The sequence below is a fragment of the Octopus bimaculoides genome, chromosome 19 (genome assembly GCF_001194135.2).
Source record: "Octopus bimaculoides isolate UCB-OBI-ISO-001 chromosome 19, ASM119413v2, whole genome shotgun sequence".
Taxonomy (NCBI): domain Eukaryota; kingdom Metazoa; phylum Mollusca; class Cephalopoda; order Octopoda; family Octopodidae; genus Octopus; species Octopus bimaculoides.
The window spans coordinates 6,789,487-6,807,371 of record NC_068999.1 but is presented as its reverse complement, the minus strand read 5'-3'; the positions used below and the strand labels follow the sequence as shown (position 1 = coordinate 6,807,371).

The following is a 17,885-nucleotide window of genomic DNA, read 5'->3' as shown; positions in this document are numbered from 1 at the left end:
GTGTGTGTGTGTGTGTGTGTGTGTGTGTGTGTGTGTGTGTGTGTGTGTGTGTGGAAATATAGTTTCGTTGGTTTGAAAGGAAAGATCAACTGCCGCCACCAATGCTGCCTAGTGTTTGTATAATTCATCACCAGCAAGCTTGCTCACTTGCTCTACTGCACTGAAGAAACATTTATAGAATTGATTTGCTTCTTACAAGATGTTGCATGAATACAACTAATGATAACTAATCAAGGCTCTGTATTAATCCTGTCAAATATATGCGATATGAAACACGCGTGCCACAACATGGCCGCAGCTCACAAGCTGAAACACGTAGAAGAGTTGAAGAGGATGGTGAATCTATGACTTTGTTTCAAGCAAAGTATTGAACTTCATCCAGTGGTGAGGCTCCAGTTCAGGAGTTTTGAGGAGTGTGAGGTTACTCCTGAGTTACCACTGCCCTTAGGTCCTCTCTGACCCAGGGTGGGAGTTCTTGTCGAAGACTCCAGTTGTAGGTCGAGTAAGGGAGGATGAGCATACAGAATATAATACATACAGGATTCTGAGGAGAGGTGTCTTTTAGGCTTACCTGTGTGTGTGGACTTGCCTTGATGTCACATGAACAAGTCTTATTTAATATCTTTAACCCTCAAGCATTTAAACCAACCATATCTGGCCAAAATATTCTATTGGTACTATGTTCAAATCAACCAAATCTGGCCTTTAACACCAACCTTACAATGACATTCTAAGAATTAAGTTGCATCATAAAATTGTCAAAGCTAGGAGATAATGTGCAGTTAAGCATTAAATTTGGCAGAATGTTAAAGGGTTAAGGGTTGAATAGTTCCTGTACCTCAAAGGTAAGCTCAGGAAAGCAGGTGCCTAGCAGAGAAACTAAATAAGCCAGCAAAAAGCAATGGGAAAGTAGGTATTGTATCTTTCCCAAGGAAAAACATAAATCTTCATGGAGGTCCATGATTGCTATAACCATTGACTTTTGTTCATATTTCCTGTCAACAAATTCTTTGTTAGATTGGTGCTTTTGAATTCCTCTGCAACTAGAAAAAAAAAAGCCCTTAATGGTAAAGTGTGGGTTGGTGACAGGAAGAGCATCCCGTTGTAAATATCCTACTTCAATTACCTGCTGTCTAAGTGGTACTGGCAGGAAAAAACACATTAAACAAAACGAACGGATGTGTACATGCATGTGCACTTGCATGCACACACACATGCACAGGTCTCAGTGACTATTCCTCGTTGACGGTGTGAGGGAGGGGGAGCACTTATATGGTTGCTTGATCTAGAAATAGCAACCAATTCTCTCTCAAATCATGTCTTTTCATTTTATAAAAAGGACACCTTGGATGATGATGATAATGTCTGTGTTACACTATTCAAGAAGAAAAGATTCTAGCAATGGTTAGAATGGTGTTTGACCACAGGTTTTATGTTTGCTCTATCAGAACTGACCTGGGGCGGCTAAACAACAGCCACCGCCTTTTCAAGCTCCGCCACCCCTCACCGCCTCCTATTATGACTATTACTAAAAGAGGTTTTAAGTAACGATTGAAGTGGTTTCTTGAAGATGAAAGTCAAAATTTTAAAATATTATGGAAGACAATAATAATAATAAAATTGATATAAATTAATAAGAACCCTTTTTTATGGTTGCTTCTGAGTTACTTGAATCTATATATTGGGCCTTAAATTTATATGCTTATATGTATACACAACTAGCTTCTTTTAGTTCCTGTCAACCAATTTTGCTCAGTAGAAGACACTTGCCCCAGGGTGCCATGCAGTGGGACTGAACTTGAAACCTTGTGGCTGGGAAGCAAACTTCTTGACCACGCACCCACGTGTGTGCTTTATATATGTAAATTTCCAAAATGTGACCTATGATGAACAAGGCTTTGTATTTTCAGGACACCTATTTAATACATGGTGCATTGCTAACATTAAGAACAGCAACACAAACATAATTAAAACTTTCACGCTCATTATCTAGGTTCTGCTATTATTCTCATAATTCTAAAGTTGGTTTACTGCACACGTGTTTGATCTGGTGATGTAGTTTCACAGATGTGCACACTTGAATAAATTATTCATACAGTGTGTGCATCGTTGCTGAATAGATGCGAAGGGAAATTACTGCTGCTGCTGTTATTATTATTATTATTATCATCATCATCATCATCAGTTAATGCATCAGACTGAATGTTTTTATATTTAGCCCCAACACTCCCCCTTCACCTTCCCATGTTTTTCTTTTTAATCTTGTGGTTGACTTTCTCTTTCATTCCTTTCATGGTTGATAAAAATTATGTGGAGGGCTTGATCAAATCAACTGTACCCTTCCCCACAAAAACACAGCTTCAGCTTATGTTAGAGATTATATCGTGGCTTAGCAGAATAGAATACAATCTTTAGCACACCAAACGTAATGCTGTACTGTATTTCGTTACACACCTTTATATTCCGAGTTCAAATCTTGCTGAAGTCATCTTTGCTTTTTACCCCTCCAAGATTTGATAAAATAAAGTAGCAGTTAAGTACTGGGGCTGCTATAACTGGGGGGCTATACCCCACCATTTCCCAAATTTGAGGTTTTGTGCTTTTGTTAAAGATCTAAGTGGAGTGGACCAGCAGGATTGTTTGAACCTTGTACAGTGCTTTGCAATATTTGTTCTTTCTTTTACTTGTTTCAGTCGTTTGACTGTGGCCATGCTGGTGCATCGCCTTTAGTCGAACAAATCGACCCCAGGACTTATTTTTTGTGAGCCTAGTACTTATTCTATTGGTCTCTTTTGCCAAACCGCTAAGTTATGGGTATGTAAACACACCAACATCAATTGTCAAACAATGTTGGGGGGACAAACACAGACACACACACACAAACATATATATATATATACATATATACAACGGGCTTCTTTCAGTTTCCGTCTACCAAATCCACTCACAAGGCTTTGGTCGGCCTGAGGCTATAGTAGAAGACACTTGCCCAAGGTGCCACGCAGTGGGACTGAACCCGGAACCATGTGGTTGGTAAGCAAGCTACTTACCACACAGCCACTCCTACGCCTATATGTTTGTGTAATACATAGAAGTGCTGGTATTCTGTTTTGGTCATTTATTTTAGATGTGTATTTGCATCTTTGTTAATCATTTTCAAGTCACCTACCACACCATTAGTGTATTTGATAATGAGTCCTAGATAGATTATGTATGACCTGGAACACCTTTGAGCATGAACTCTACTTAATTAGGGCTAATCAGCAAGTAGTTAGACACAGTCTTATTTCTTCTCCCCTTTAAATGCGAAACCTCATTTATTTCTGTAAGACATCAGCGTTTAGCACTTTAGCATTCAGATTGATCTGTCAAAATGTAATGCTTATTTCTTCACATGGACTTGAATTGTAGCTTTGAAATTTCAATAATACGAGCGTTTAGTTTTAGAATAATATTGTAGGGTAAGTGTGAGAAGCCAGAACTGGTCAGTTTGAATATAAAACAGATTATTTAGAATAATTTAGAATAATAATATTTAGAATAATTAGGGCTAACCAACAACTGAAATAGTTAGACAATCTTATTTCTGTAAGACATCAATGTTTATTTCTATAAGATATCAACATTGATGGGTAAGTGTGAGAAGTCAGATCTGGTCAGTTTGAATATAAAACAGGTAGAATATTTTGGTTAAATATGGCCAGTTTAAATGCTAAAGGTTAATTATGAGAGAGCAGTTTTATGTCTCTTGGTTCCAAGTTCAAATCCTAGTAGGGTTGATTTTTGCATAATCTGAACGACATTTTGTATATGTCTCACATCTCTACTATCTGTCGCATTCCTTTCTCTTGTGAACCTACTTACTCAACCAACCAACCATCCTCAATTCCCTGTCCCTATTCCTCTCTTTATCTACCATTTTGTATTGCAGTTGGACTGAACCCAAAACCATGAGGTTGATAAGCAAACTGCCTAACCACACAGCCACACCCACATTTATATTACAGTATAATGTTTAAGGCTCTTACCTTTCATCTCATGGTGGACAATAGCTTCCAAAATATTAGATTATATCCTCTTCATACCATTTGAATTTATAAAACTCTTGGTTTTTTTTTTGTCTTTCTTTTCTTTAAGATTATTTGGTTAGTGTTTCATATGTTGCTGCTCTTACCCTTCCTCAACTCGAAATATCTAGTCATTGATGAAGTACTTGAGGGTTGGGGTTGGCAGTATTACATGTCTCTTTTATAAACCTGCCTGGATTCCTCTTATGTCTATAGTTGTTAAAAAAAGAACAAAAAACAAAACTACCCACCCCTGCCATTGCCACCACCACCAACACAAGATAACTGTTGCATAATCTACTTGCTAACATTTATAGTTCACACACTTGCTAAGTTGTGCTTCTGCATTTGTGGAAAGTGTATCTGCAGTTTCATTGCAAAGTAGGTGTTCGAACCACACCTACTGCTGCCGCCGCTGCTGCTGCTGTGCTCCACCCTCACCTCACCCCCACCCTACTCCACTCACATTCCCTTTTATAAGGGTGCCCCGAGAAGTAGCAACAGATCTTTTAGTGAATCCTTTTTTAAAACAGTTTCATTATATATATATATATATATATATATATATATACATAATATATTGTATGTGGAGGCGCAATGGCCCAGTGGTTAGGGCTGTGGACTCGCGGTCCTAGGATCGTGGTTTCGATTCCCAGACTGGGCGTTGTGAGTGTTTATTGAGCGAAAACACCTAAAGCTCCACGAGGCACCGGCAGGGGATGGTGCCGAACCCTGCTGTACTCTTTCACCACAACTTTCTCTCACTCTTACTTCCTGTTTCTGTTGTGCCTGTAATTCAAAGGGTCAGCCTTGTCACACTGTGTCACGCTGAATATCCCCGAGAACTACGTTAAGGGTACACTTGTCTGTGGAGTGCTCAGCCACTTGCACGTTAATTTCACGAGCAGGCTGTTCCGTTGATCGGATCAACTGGAACCCTCGACGTCGTAAGTGACTGAGTGCCAACAACATGTATGTATATATGTATGTATGCCTGTATATATGTGAGATAATAGTTTCAGTATTAAAGTGTCTGACATTAGAATGGAGAGTTGTTATTGTTTCACTTTTGATACGTAATACTGAAATAGTGGAGGAGATATGATATTGCTCTGGGCTTGCACTCGGCAAGAAGTTAAAAAATTTTTCGGCTTATGACACTACATGGACCCTAAGTAAGGCATGTGTAAAATTTGAATGAAATTGGTTGTGTAGTTCTCGAGTTTTAGGGATTCACACAGACAGACAGACACACATTCTCATCTTTATATATATAGATAAGTATATACAAATTATAAAAGTAATAATAAAAAAATATACAGTACAGTACTGTTTCTACTTCATGGATTTTCACCTATTGCAGGGGTCTTTTGGAATGTAACACCTGCGATAGTCAAGGGATTACTATATGTATGTAGTCTTTCACACCTATCTGGCTATATGGTTCTAAAAATAGACAATCAAAAAAAGTGTCTTTATCATCCCGTTGGAACACAGATGAGTGAATGAACCAGTGGATTTCTTTGCCGCCTCACCTATAACCAGCGAGGCAGTTACGATGGATTACATCAACATTGGTGAAGAAGACATAAAACTAGCCCTTATTCACTAAATGCCAGATATCAGAGGAGGTTTTCAATAATAACAGTGTAACAAAACAGCGATGCCCCAGCATGACTACAGCTTTGAGATGAAACTTGTAAAAAGATGATTTTTTCGAAATCACTTTTTGAAATCTCAAAGCTACATGATTAGTTTTTAAAAATGTAAATAAACCATCGTTATCATCCTCCTCCTCATCATAGGTCTGTCTTCCATGCTAGCCTGGGTTGTATGGGTTGACCGGAGCTGGTAAGCCAGAGAACTGCACACCAAGCTCCACTGTTGACTTCCAAATGGTTTTCACAGCTGAACTTCCTCTCTAACTTCAAGCATTACATTCAACAGAATAATCTGGATGCTGCAAGGTTAAATGATGCACAGATGAAGAGGTATGTATGCACTAGCATAGCTAGACTAAGGAGGAAGGGGTGTTTCTCCCCAGATGATAGTTATGATATATTCTTGTTCTGCCACGGGTCATCTCTGATGGATGAAAGTTTTGTTAACGGGTGTTTTGGCCACGACCACCTTATTGATTTTTTCTTTCCTTTTTTTTTTCTGGCATTATCTGATATAATGTTTTGCTCTCTTACTAGCAGTATTGATTCTTCATTTTGTGGGCCGTCTTTTCATACACAACATAATTAAAATTTTTGATTGACATCAGTGGAAGTGGACGATCAAGTAACCTCACATCTTTGCTCCAATGGTGCTTTTGAGGTCAGTTTGGTACAGTGACCAGTCATGGTGTATCTGTGTATCTGTGTGTGTGTGTGTATATCTCTATATGTGTATCTCTATATATTGATTGTGTGCTTGTGTTTGCACAGATAAGTAGGTATGTATGCACTAGCATAGCTAGAGCAAGGAGGAAGGGGTGGCCTACCCCCAGATGGCACTTTTTGGGGAGCAGTGCCACTTTTGGGTCTGCTGTAAACTAATAAGCCTGTATAGGCTGCATTGAAATCAAATAATAGTGGTTTTAATGTCGGGACACAGACATTACTCATCATTAAATGCAACAATCGATATAGTCAATGTACAATATGTATTTTTTTGTGGCGGCCCAGGGCTGGCAAACTGAAGGGCTACCCCAGGTGGCACACACTGTAGCTACACTACTCTCTGTATATATGTGTGTACAGTAATCCCTCGCCACATTCGTGGTTCACCTATCGCGGTTTATTTTTTAAGCTTACATTGATTCTTCCATGGTATTGTTTTGCATTTATAATAAAATTAAAATAATAATAATAAATATGCAGTACTGTTTGTACTTCTTGGATTTTCACCTATTGTGGGGGATATTGGAATGTAACACCTGTGATGGTTGAGAAGTTACTGGATATGTACACACATCATATAACTAGCTGTTGATGTGTGTGTGAATACGTATCATAGAGCACTGTAGAAGGGAGAGGCAAGCATAATTTGATCACTTAAAACCCTACTTTTTGCTTAATTATTTTCAGGTCAAAATACTTTTTTTTTTTCCCCCTATAGACAATGATATATCATTTGAAAGTTCTGGATGTAAACTTCCTTCTCATATACATGGTTGTCTAAGAAAAAGTAACCCAGATTCTGTAGCAATATTGTAAATACAGAAATAAATTTATAGATACGAAAATAAAGCACCGAGTCTTTCATTCACAAGTGTCATTGTGTTATTTTGACCAAAAGGTTTTGTAGCGTAGTGTAAATACAGAAATGCAACAAAATAGGCTTTACATAAATATTTAAAAAATTGCCCCCAAAAATGTTTCTTTTTCAAGAACCAGAAAGAGAAAAGGCAACTATTATCCCATGGATATTATTAAGCTGAAGATGGTTATCACCTCAGTTTCAAAGATATGACATCACAAATATGGCTAATTATTCATTTAGGTCTAATTAGGCAAGATTTCAGCCAATTCGCTGATCATTCAAATTGTCATATTTCCTAAAAATGTGGTATCAGATGTTTCTTTTTGGATGCTCTCCAAGAAAAAGAATTGTAGAAGTTGGATTTAAATATTTTCAAAAATTCATAGTGATACCTGGTGTGAGTGAGTGTATCTACATATATGTGTATATAAACACACACATACATACATACATGCAGGCATGCATACACACACATATGTATACATACACATGCATACACACCTATATATACACACGTGCATGTCTCTCTCGCTTTGAAGCTGTGTGTGTGCATATATATATATTATATATGGTTAGTTATAGATAGGTGTGTGTACATAAACATACATACAAACACATATATATCTCCACTTTCTCTCCCCGCACCTTATTCCACTTTGCTATTTCCATAATCTGGTTAACAATTATAGAACATCACTTGTCTGTTTAGTTTCTGTGTTAACACTGTTAAGACATGAAACAAATTATACACAAGAATATTTCATTTATTGATTTTTATTTTTTTTTTGGTGCGGGTTTCTTTTATGGTTTTTAGGAGGAGAAGGTAACTTTTATTACTGATGAGCTTTTGAACTAAATAATATAATTCTTTAATAAAATAGAAATAAAATTTTTAAAAATGTAGCCTTGTATTACTGAGAAGAAAAAATGAAAAATTACAGTGGTGAAATCTTATCGACATAAATACTTTGGGTGAATATAGCACAGTTTAAAACAGGTCTTCTAGGAGGAAAATCATGCTGGCAGTGAGAAAGTGGAACTGTTCTATAAGAGAAGTTTCATTTAAAGATTATGATTCAAAATCCACTGGAGGGCGGGAGTGGGTAGCAGCGTTGAATAATGATTTCTCACTTTCAAATAGCTGTTATCTTTATTTCTGACCAAAAAATTATGTACTTTCTGAGAATAAGAAATTACAATATTTACAAGATCTAAGTGAATTAGAAATTGTACTTTAGCATCTTTTCTCAGTTTTTGTTTATATATGTTGTGTGTGTGTGTGTGTGTGTGTGTATGCATGTATGTATGTATGTATGTATGTATCTATCTATCTATCTATCTATCTATATAGTATTGTCTGGAGGGAGTAATTCTCTTTTAGTGCCTTATTTAACACACTCACTGGTTCAATTTCCACTCATTTACTTATTTATTTTTCCTAAAATTTTCGTTGCATCTTACAACCTTTTCAATAGTCGTTGACTCTGTCCGTTTTCAGAGCTGCTTTCTTTTTGTTTGTTTGTGTGTGTGTGTGTGTGTATGTATCTTAAAAAAAAAAAGATGAGATTAAGTTCCCCACGATCAAAAGTGTTTGATACTCAAAGAAATGGAAAAGCTGATTATGATGTTTTGGACATTGTTGTCTTTCAGAAAAGGGTGTAGCAGAGTAAAATAGGGAGGAGGAAAGATGAGGGGCTGTACCAAGTTTCATCACCTGTTTTGGCTTGGTTTCTATGGCTTGATGCCCTTCCTAATGCCAACCACTTTCTCTTTCTCTCCCCTCTCCCCCTCTCCCCTCCATTTTTCTCTGTAGTGTTTCAAATATAAAATATATTGATATGCTGAGCTGCATGCTGTTCATATAAGTGCCAAAAAAGATGTTACACATGCCAGGTAATAGGGTGAGGTGTGTGTGATGTTTGGGTTAAGGTTCCGGGGAAACTAGTACGATTCTGCATCAATGACAATTAATTCAAAGCAGTGTTTGTAGAATGACATTAACTTTGGAAGCAGCGTCATCAGTGGTGGTGGTGGTGGTGGCGGTAGTAGTAATGGTAGTGTCAAAGGAGGACATAAATGCAAGGCTAGCTCTGTGTGTTTCTGGTTGATTGGTTGGCATTAGGGAAGGATGAATATCCAGCCATAAAAATCCTTGCTCCAATGATTCCTAAGACAATTTCCAAATTTCCAAAGAAATCAATCCTGCTTGGACTGGTATTGAATAATGGCTGTCGGTTACATGAAATGGCCTTAGAATGTTTCGGAATATTCCGTGTTATGCTACATCGTGTGGTGGTGGGGTTGGAAAATGTTAACTGTGTGTGTGTGTGTGTGTGTGTGTATAAATATACACAGTCAGTCTGATCCATGCCACCATGGATGTTAAAATGATGAAGACATACGTGCATATACATCATTATAATTATCGTTTAATATAAGGTAGCGAGCAGCTGGCAGAATCATTAGCATGCTGGACAAAATGCTTAGCAGCATTTCACCTGTCTTTACGTTCTGAGTTCAAATTCCACCGAAGTCAGCTTTGACTTTCATCCCTTTCCGGGTCAATGAAATAAGTACCAGCTGAGCACTGGGTGTCAATTACATCAACTGTTCCCCCTCCCTCCAAATTTCAGGCCTTGTGCCCATAGTAGAAAGGATTATTATCATTTGCCATCCATGTCCCATGCTGGTATGGGTTTGACAGTTTTGACAGGATCCGACAAGTCTAAGGACCGTATTATGCTTATTTGGTATGGTTTCTCTGACTGGATGACATTCCTAATGCCAGTCACTTTACACCATCTAATGGGTTGTTGCACTAAGGAGCTTGCTGTACAGCTTCCAAAATTATGAACCCTGAGAAGGTGGGGGAGCTTTATATTAGGAAATGAGGGGTTTAAAGTATAAGAGACGGTGCCAGAGCAGAACAGATTTCTTGCCATAAAGGAGCTATATGGCTACCTACATTTTAGAACCGAGGAGGGGGTGTGAATGGATGGAGAGGACAGGAGCCTTGTCACCACCTAAAATAATGGTGACGAGGCATCTGTGTGGATGGTCAGTAGAAGTGAATTGGGTTGAAGAACTGCGAGCGTGTGTGTGGTTGGAGATTGCAAAAGTCTATGGGAGAGGGAGAAATGAGGAATGTCTCTCTCTCTGTTTTGATTCTAGCCTATCAGGTTCAAATTATACAAAGCCCGCCTGCTTTAACTGCTTTAACACCTTTGTTCCTTAGAGCACGCATCCTAGCCCTGACAACACACCCTTCATGTTTGGCTTTGAAGTGTTGGTCAAGGGTCAACCTCGCCGCCAAAACGTCAGATACGATGCCACTTCTAATCGCCTCTTCTAGCTTCTTAACTAGGTCACCATCTACTCTGTTTCTATCTATGGCCAGTGCTTTGCTATACCTAATCACTTCTGCTTTTATTGCTCTCTTGAGGGCAAACCACCATTTGTTGTTGATGATGGCACCCGTCAAAGCCCTCTTTACTAGCGTGCTAATCCAATCTCTGAAAACATTCACGTACACATACATGCATCATAATATTTCTCATTTCTTATATTTTCTTTCTATTTTTATCATATTTCAGGCAATATCAGAAAGCAAGCTAAAGGCTTTCAATATTGGTACTATGAATATTGGTAAGAAAGGATTGTCCAAGAAGGAACAGGAAGAATTAAAGAGAAAGGTTTGTGGAAAAAAAAAAAAATTCTTTCTTTCTGTTTTTCTTTATTTATTTATCTCAGGAGAGATGTTTTATTATAGAGAAGTCATACTGACCATTTACCACAGGTCTTTGAAATTATAAACAAGAACCACAAACTCTTGTTAGATTCATTAGTCTGTGGTAGCTTTGCCTGAGGAGACACATCAATGTCAAAACACCAAGTGTCCCAAAGTCTCCTCATGCTCATAGATCGAGTGCATTATGAACACTCCATTCCTCTGAAAGAAGTTGGTTCTCCAATGACAAAATACAGCAGTGATTAGAATGTTCATGTTTGAATCTGCTGGAATGTGTTAAGAATAAATATATATCATCATTTTTATTCTTGTCTTTTCCTTTAACCAATCGAGTTGTTGCTGGGGCATCACAGAAGACTTCATTTTTGCATAACACATACTCAGCTGGATGAGAGTTCATTCTTCTTCCAGTCTAATCCAAAACGGCAGTTTAAACTCACTCTGCACTGCAAAATAACGAAACACTTAACAATTTTGTAGGGCTTCCCCTGAATGGAGCAACTTGTTGTTCCTCCTCTTGTCATGCCTGTTTTCAACAAGGTTCATGCATGGCTGGATGGTTAAGAAGTTTGCTTTGGATCCACATGGTTTCAGGTTCAGTCCCTACTGTGCAGTATCTTGGGCAAGTGTGTTCTACTAAAGCCTCCACCCCTGAAGTGTGTGTGTTTGTGTCCTTGTTTTGATGTCATGTACTAATCGTAAATAAATGCCACTGTCTTGCAAGCAGTGTTGTTAGTTTGCAACCTACCATGAAACCGATTCCAGCCATTGTGATATTCATGCCCAAAGGACTAGGGAAATGAATGTTACCTTTTTTGGAAACAGGTGAAGGTTGGGGACAAGAAAGGGCATCCATCTGACAAAAATCACCCTTAACAAATTTTGTCTGAAGCGAGCATGGAAAAGCGAACATTAAATCATTGATAATGATGGTGTTTACTGAACTATATTAGAATGTCTCTTAGCCTCTTACACGACACAGATTCAATGATGTAAAGATGTGAACTAATCAACCAGCCTCTCAGCTGGTTCGCCCACCACTTAGTCCATTTGGTGATTGGTGTCGTTAACATAAAATCTGTGTGAAACAACACTATGTCACTAAAGTGCCCAGGGTCGGAATATTTTATATCTGATTCCCTCTCTCCCTTCAACTGGGCTTGCTTACTCTTGTCTATGTAATCCGTAATGCATTCTATTTAATTTATCCATGATGTTAAATGATGAAATGCAGGCATACCTGTATGGTTAAGACACTTGTTTTACAACTCATGGGGTCTTGGGTTCCATCCCAATGCACAGCACTTCAGGCAAGTGTTTTTTGCCTTGCCTTACATTGACCAATTTCTTCATCATCACCATCGAAAGTCTGATCTCCATGCTGTCATGGGTTACGAAAATTTGGTAAGCATGGAAAAGTGGACATGAAACTGATGGTGGTGATGACAATATATAGACATGTTTGTCTTTATGGGACTTCATATTGACATCACTCAAGTAGTGATATTAGTTTACATCCACAAACAAAATGTTGCATAGCTTGACACTACTACTACTACTACTACTACTACTACTTCTCCTCCTCCTTCTTCTCTTTCTCCTCCTCCTCCTTCTTTCTATATGTTTTTGTGTCTTTCGAATGGTTGTCTGAAATGTTCCTTCCCAATTTTCAGCAAGATGAAGAAGCAACAGCTCAGGTTTACCAAGAATTTGTTGCATCATTTGAAGACAGCACTAAGCACAATAAAACTTGGATCAAAGGTGGTACAGTTCATCAAGAGAAAAAAGAAGGTAAGTGAGATCTAATCTGGAACCATTTTGTCCAAGAGTCAGCATGTTAATGTCACAGCTGATGTTTGTCAAGAAGGAATCTTGCAAAACAGAGTTTATTTTAAAGAGATATCATTTGAGATCACCTGAGGAGACACATCTACATCAAGGGATACACCTAAACCCAGTCTCTCACCCGTGAGGGATCAATGTAAGATGGGTCGAAACAATTGTAGTGATCAATAAAGATTCTCATATTTTCCATCTTATCAGTTAGGTATACCTTTCTTTACGAATGAAAAACAAAATTGCTTTATGTTTCGATGGTTGTGTGTTTAGGAAGCTCAGTTATGCAATCACATGGTTTCTGGTTCAGTCCCACTGTGCTGCATCTTGGACAAGTCTCTCCTATAGCCTTGGTCAGCCAATGCCTTGTAGGTGAATTTGATAAACGAAAACTGTAGAAGCCTTCCATATATATATAAATATACATGTGCGTGTGTGTTTATGTCCCTGCAGTTTAGCTGCAAGTTGGCAAAAGAGACTGATAGAATAGGTACTGGGGTCTGGGGCCAATTTGTTTGAGGGAACCTGTGAAAGCAGTACCCCAGCATGACCGTAGTCCTGTGACTGAAACTGAATCCAGTAAAAGTTACAAGATAAAAAAAACAAAAAGTAATTATTTCTTGTATAATTTTAATTAAAAAAAATTTTTTTTTGTTTATCTTTTAGCGTTGTAGTGTTTCTCTTTGATCCGTGAGAACCCTACCTGTTTTGTGTGTTGTATCTTGTTCTTAGATATTTTCCTCCATGTCTTGGGTCCTTGTGGCCAATAAATCATTATTATTATTATTATTATTGAGAGAGCAGTGCATGCCATCAAAGTGACACTGGGGTACAATTATACAAAGCCCAGTATACCCATCATGACTACCCGTCTGATAAGGGTACACCAGGCACATGCATCACAACCATATGTGCAAGACCTGGCGATCTCATATCAAGATAAACAGTGCATGACCTTGCAGAGGCAAATTATTCAACCCTAAAGAATTCTTCTCAATACATAGCTATTATGCTCCCCCACTATGTCTGCTTGTGATCAGAGATGCACGTCGTCAACCACTAAGAGACATGCTCAACTGGTTACGGTCAAACAACTGACAAGCAAATCTGTGGTATTAAACAGAATATTTACTGTAGCCCATCTTTTATACCAAGACAAGACAATATATATATATAATAACACTTCTAATCAGTTAAGATCAGAAGCCATGGGAGCTGCTGCCTGGTACTGCATCAGGGCATTTATTATTATTTTTATTATTATTATTATTGCTATTTAAAAAAAAAATTTTTTATCTTTTTTTTTTTTTTTCCCAAAAAACCCCCAAAAAAACCAAAAGAGTCCAAACCTGAAAAAGCCAAGGTCTACAAGCCGACATCGAAGCTAGCAGAGCTGGCATCTACATTTCCATCAGTGAAAGAGATCAAGAAAGAGAAGAAGGAAGAGGCTGCTCCGGCCCCGCCGCCACCGCCTCCACCGCCCCCTCCTCCACCACCCGTAAGCACCTCGGCCCCTCTGCTGTCATCACCTGAACATCATTCAAAGTCTCATTTTTCAACTGATACTCCAAAATCACAGAAGGAAAGCAAAAGTGTGAGTTTCTTGCTTACATCAAATATTCCGTTTTCAGTTTATGGAGTCATTGAGGAACTCTTTTTCTTTTTCTTTTTTTGTGGAGGGCTTGTTTATGTGTGTGTGCGTGTGTGTATATATATGTGTGTGTGTGTGTATGTATATAGATATATATATATCTATCTCTATATATATATATATATATACTCTGTGTGTGTTGCTTTTTCAGTAAAAATGTTCTGATATTGTCTGTTAGTCCAGTTAACATTATATCAAATGTTGAAATTATTTAACCATATAAGACCAACCCCAGTTCTGTAACATATGCCCTTCATTCTAAAGTATTTACATTAGAATCAGAACTATCTTAATTTTTACACCCAAACTTTTTAATACCACAAATGCCATCTTAGTAATGTGAAAGCTGTTTTCCTAAACCCCACCCAAATTCTGAATTGTTTTAGAAATTAAATAAAACACATAAGTAATGTATTTCATGAGAAAATATGGTCACAAATGGGTTAAGGGATCATTATCAGGGAAATTAACTCCTAAATGGGGCCTCATGTAGATTTGTTGTTACCACCCACTTTTTAAAATTCCTTTTGTGTTACCTTTCATGGAACTGTAAACTAGAAATTTATTTATTCATTTATTTATTTGTTTTGCAGCAGCAAAATTATTCCTCAAAGAAGAGAAAAGATGACAAAAAGAAGAGCAATTTGGAACTTTTTAAAGAAGAACTGAAACAGTAAGGTCCTTTTTTTTTTTTTTTTTTTTTTTACACAACTTTAATCATTCCTTTATGACAATTCTATTATTTTGTGTACGTCTCTTTATTTTTTGTGTTCAAATCTTGCTTGGGTCAACTTTATTTTTACAAAACCAAACTGTGATGGCACCTGTACCAGTGAAGCGCTAAGAGCACCGTCCGGGCGTGATCATTGCCAGAGCAGTTGTCTGGCTTCCATGCCAGTGGCACGTAAATAGCATCGCGCCGGTGGCACATGAAAAGACATTCGAGCGAGGTCATTGCCAGTGCCACTGGACTGGCTCCTCTGCAGGTGGCACATAAAATACACCATTTTGAGCACCATTGCCTGTACCGCCTGACTGGCCTTCGTGCCGGTGGCACGTAAAAGCACCCACTACACTCTCGGAGTGGTTGGCGTTAGGAAGGGCATCCAGCTGTAGAAATTCTGCCTTTTCAGACCAATTAGCCAATTCAATGTTATGTCTCTTGTTCAATATTAACACCAGGTCAGTTCTGAGCATTCCAATCATGACCATCCTTCCTGTTATTATTTTCAGACTGTGTATGTAGGATTAAATTATTCATAGGCCTTTTTTATCCTTTTTGTAAGATTGTAGAGTGTAATTTAAAAGAAATTTGGCAACTAGTTTTGTATACTGAAGACCATGTACAACTTAAAAAACATGTCAATAGATCTTCTGAGATAAATTTTCATATTTTCTAAATTTTTTCTCCTTTTCCCAGAATCCAAGAAGAAAGACAAGAAAGACATCGATTAAAAAAGCAGTTTCGGAATAACACAGAAGAAGAACCTGATGAACAACATCCTCCACCCAGATTCGATCTCAGTTTAGAGACAAACACAAATGCCCCCAGCCCTAGAAATTCTGGTAATTATGCATCTCAATCGTGATTTTGTATGTCCACTACTTTTCCATGCTTGCATGAGTCAGATGGAAGCCATTGAAGCTGGTTTCCTATGACCGGATGCCTTTCCTGTCACCAACCCTCACTTATTTCTATGCAAGGTAATATTTCCCCACATCCAAGCATGTTTCCACAAAAGGTTGGAAAGAGAGGGCATCACTTTTTTAGCGGTGATGTTTGTTTACAACTATCATGCAATGTCCACACACACACACACACATATATATGTATAGGTGAGAAACCTGTTTCCCTACTACATGGTTCTGGGTTCAGTCCAATTGTCGCACCTTGGGCAAGTGTCTTCTATTCTAGCTCCAGGTTGACCAAAGCCTCGTGAGTGAATTTGGTGGATGGAAACTGGGAGAAGCCCATCATATATATATATATATATATATATATATATGTATATATGTATATATATGTATATATATGTGTGCACATATCTAGGGGTGGGAGGTGTGTGTCCCATGCTTGACGATGGTGTTGCTTTGTTTACATCCTTATAACTTTGTGGTTTAGCAAAAGAGACTGATAGGAATAAGTACCAGACTTTAAAAAAGTCCGGGGATCAATTTATTTGACTAAAGAAGCCCCCAAGGTGGTGCCCTAGCATGGCCACGATCACCTAACAGAATCAAACCAAGTAACCAGGTTCCAGTCCAGTCTGGTTCGGCTTGGTTTCTACAGCAGGATGCCCTTCCTAATGCCAATCACTTTACAGAGTGTGCTGGGTGCTTTTCATGGGGCACCATCACCAGTGCTTTTTTTGTGGCACCAACACCCACTCCAATGCTTCTTACATTGCGCCTTGGTTTTAGGGTCTCAATTCTGTTGGGGTGGGTGGGTCTTTTTGAGTACAGCAATGCACCCCACACCTCAGCCCTCTGTCATCCCCTTCTTAAGGCTCAGTGTTTTGAAATCAAACCTCAATACTTTGTCCCATGTCTTTCCAGGTCTCTGTTCTTTTATTAATTTTTTTTTTTTTGGAACATCCATGTATTAAAAGTTCCTTCTTTTAAACAGCTTCCTATTCACCGCATTCACCGTACCTTGTTTTTTTCTATTTTAGGGGAAAACTTCAACCGTTTGGGATCTTATGATACCGGAGATGAATATACAACTAACATTTATGTTGGAAACATTAGTCCAAAGGTAAGGTTTTCTTTTCCCCACATCGGCATTTATCGTTACTGCACTGGACAAAATGCCTAGCACCATTTCTTTTGGCTCTTTATGTTTTGAGTTCAAATGCCACCGAAGTTGGCTTTGCCTTTCATCCGTCCAGGGATTGATTAAATTTAAACCATCTAACCCATACTAGCATAGAATGCAGATACTAAGTGTTGATGATGATGATGATTGTCTCACAGCTTTGAGATTTCAATGATGGAGTTGTTTATTTCTAGAATGATATTGTAGTGCACGTGTGAGAGGCTGGATATGGCTATTTAAATGCTAAAGGTTTAAAGGAGAAAAAAAAAAAAAAACAGGTTCTCGAGCGAGATCGTTGCCAGTGCCCCTGGACTGGTTCTTGTGCGAGTGGCACATAAGATGCACCATTTTGTGCGTGGCCGTTGCCAGTACCGCCTGACTGGCCTTCGTAGGATTTTCGAGCGAGATCGTTGCCAGTGCCCCTGGACTGGCTCTTCTGCGAGTGGCACATAAGATGCACCATTTTGTGCGTGGCCGTTGCCAGTACCGCCTAACTGGCCTTCGTAGGATTTTCGAGCG

General features: G+C 38.4%; 1 protein-coding gene across 1 annotated transcript in view; it reads left to right on the top strand.

Moving 5' to 3' along the window:
- The window catches only part of LOC106873080 (U2 snRNP-associated SURP motif-containing protein), a 68,434-nt gene that overhangs the window by 23,381 nt on the left and 27,168 nt on the right, over nt 1-17,885 (top strand). The window contains exons 2-7 of the mRNA XM_052974891.1: nt 10,910-11,008; nt 12,738-12,855; nt 14,241-14,494; nt 15,145-15,224; nt 15,972-16,117; nt 17,224-17,306. Coding sequence (XP_052830851.1) covers nt 10,910-11,008; nt 12,738-12,855; nt 14,241-14,494; nt 15,145-15,224; nt 15,972-16,117; nt 17,224-17,306 — 780 coding nt within the window. The remainder of the gene's footprint in view (nt 1-10,909; nt 11,009-12,737; nt 12,856-14,240; nt 14,495-15,144; nt 15,225-15,971; nt 16,118-17,223; nt 17,307-17,885) is intronic.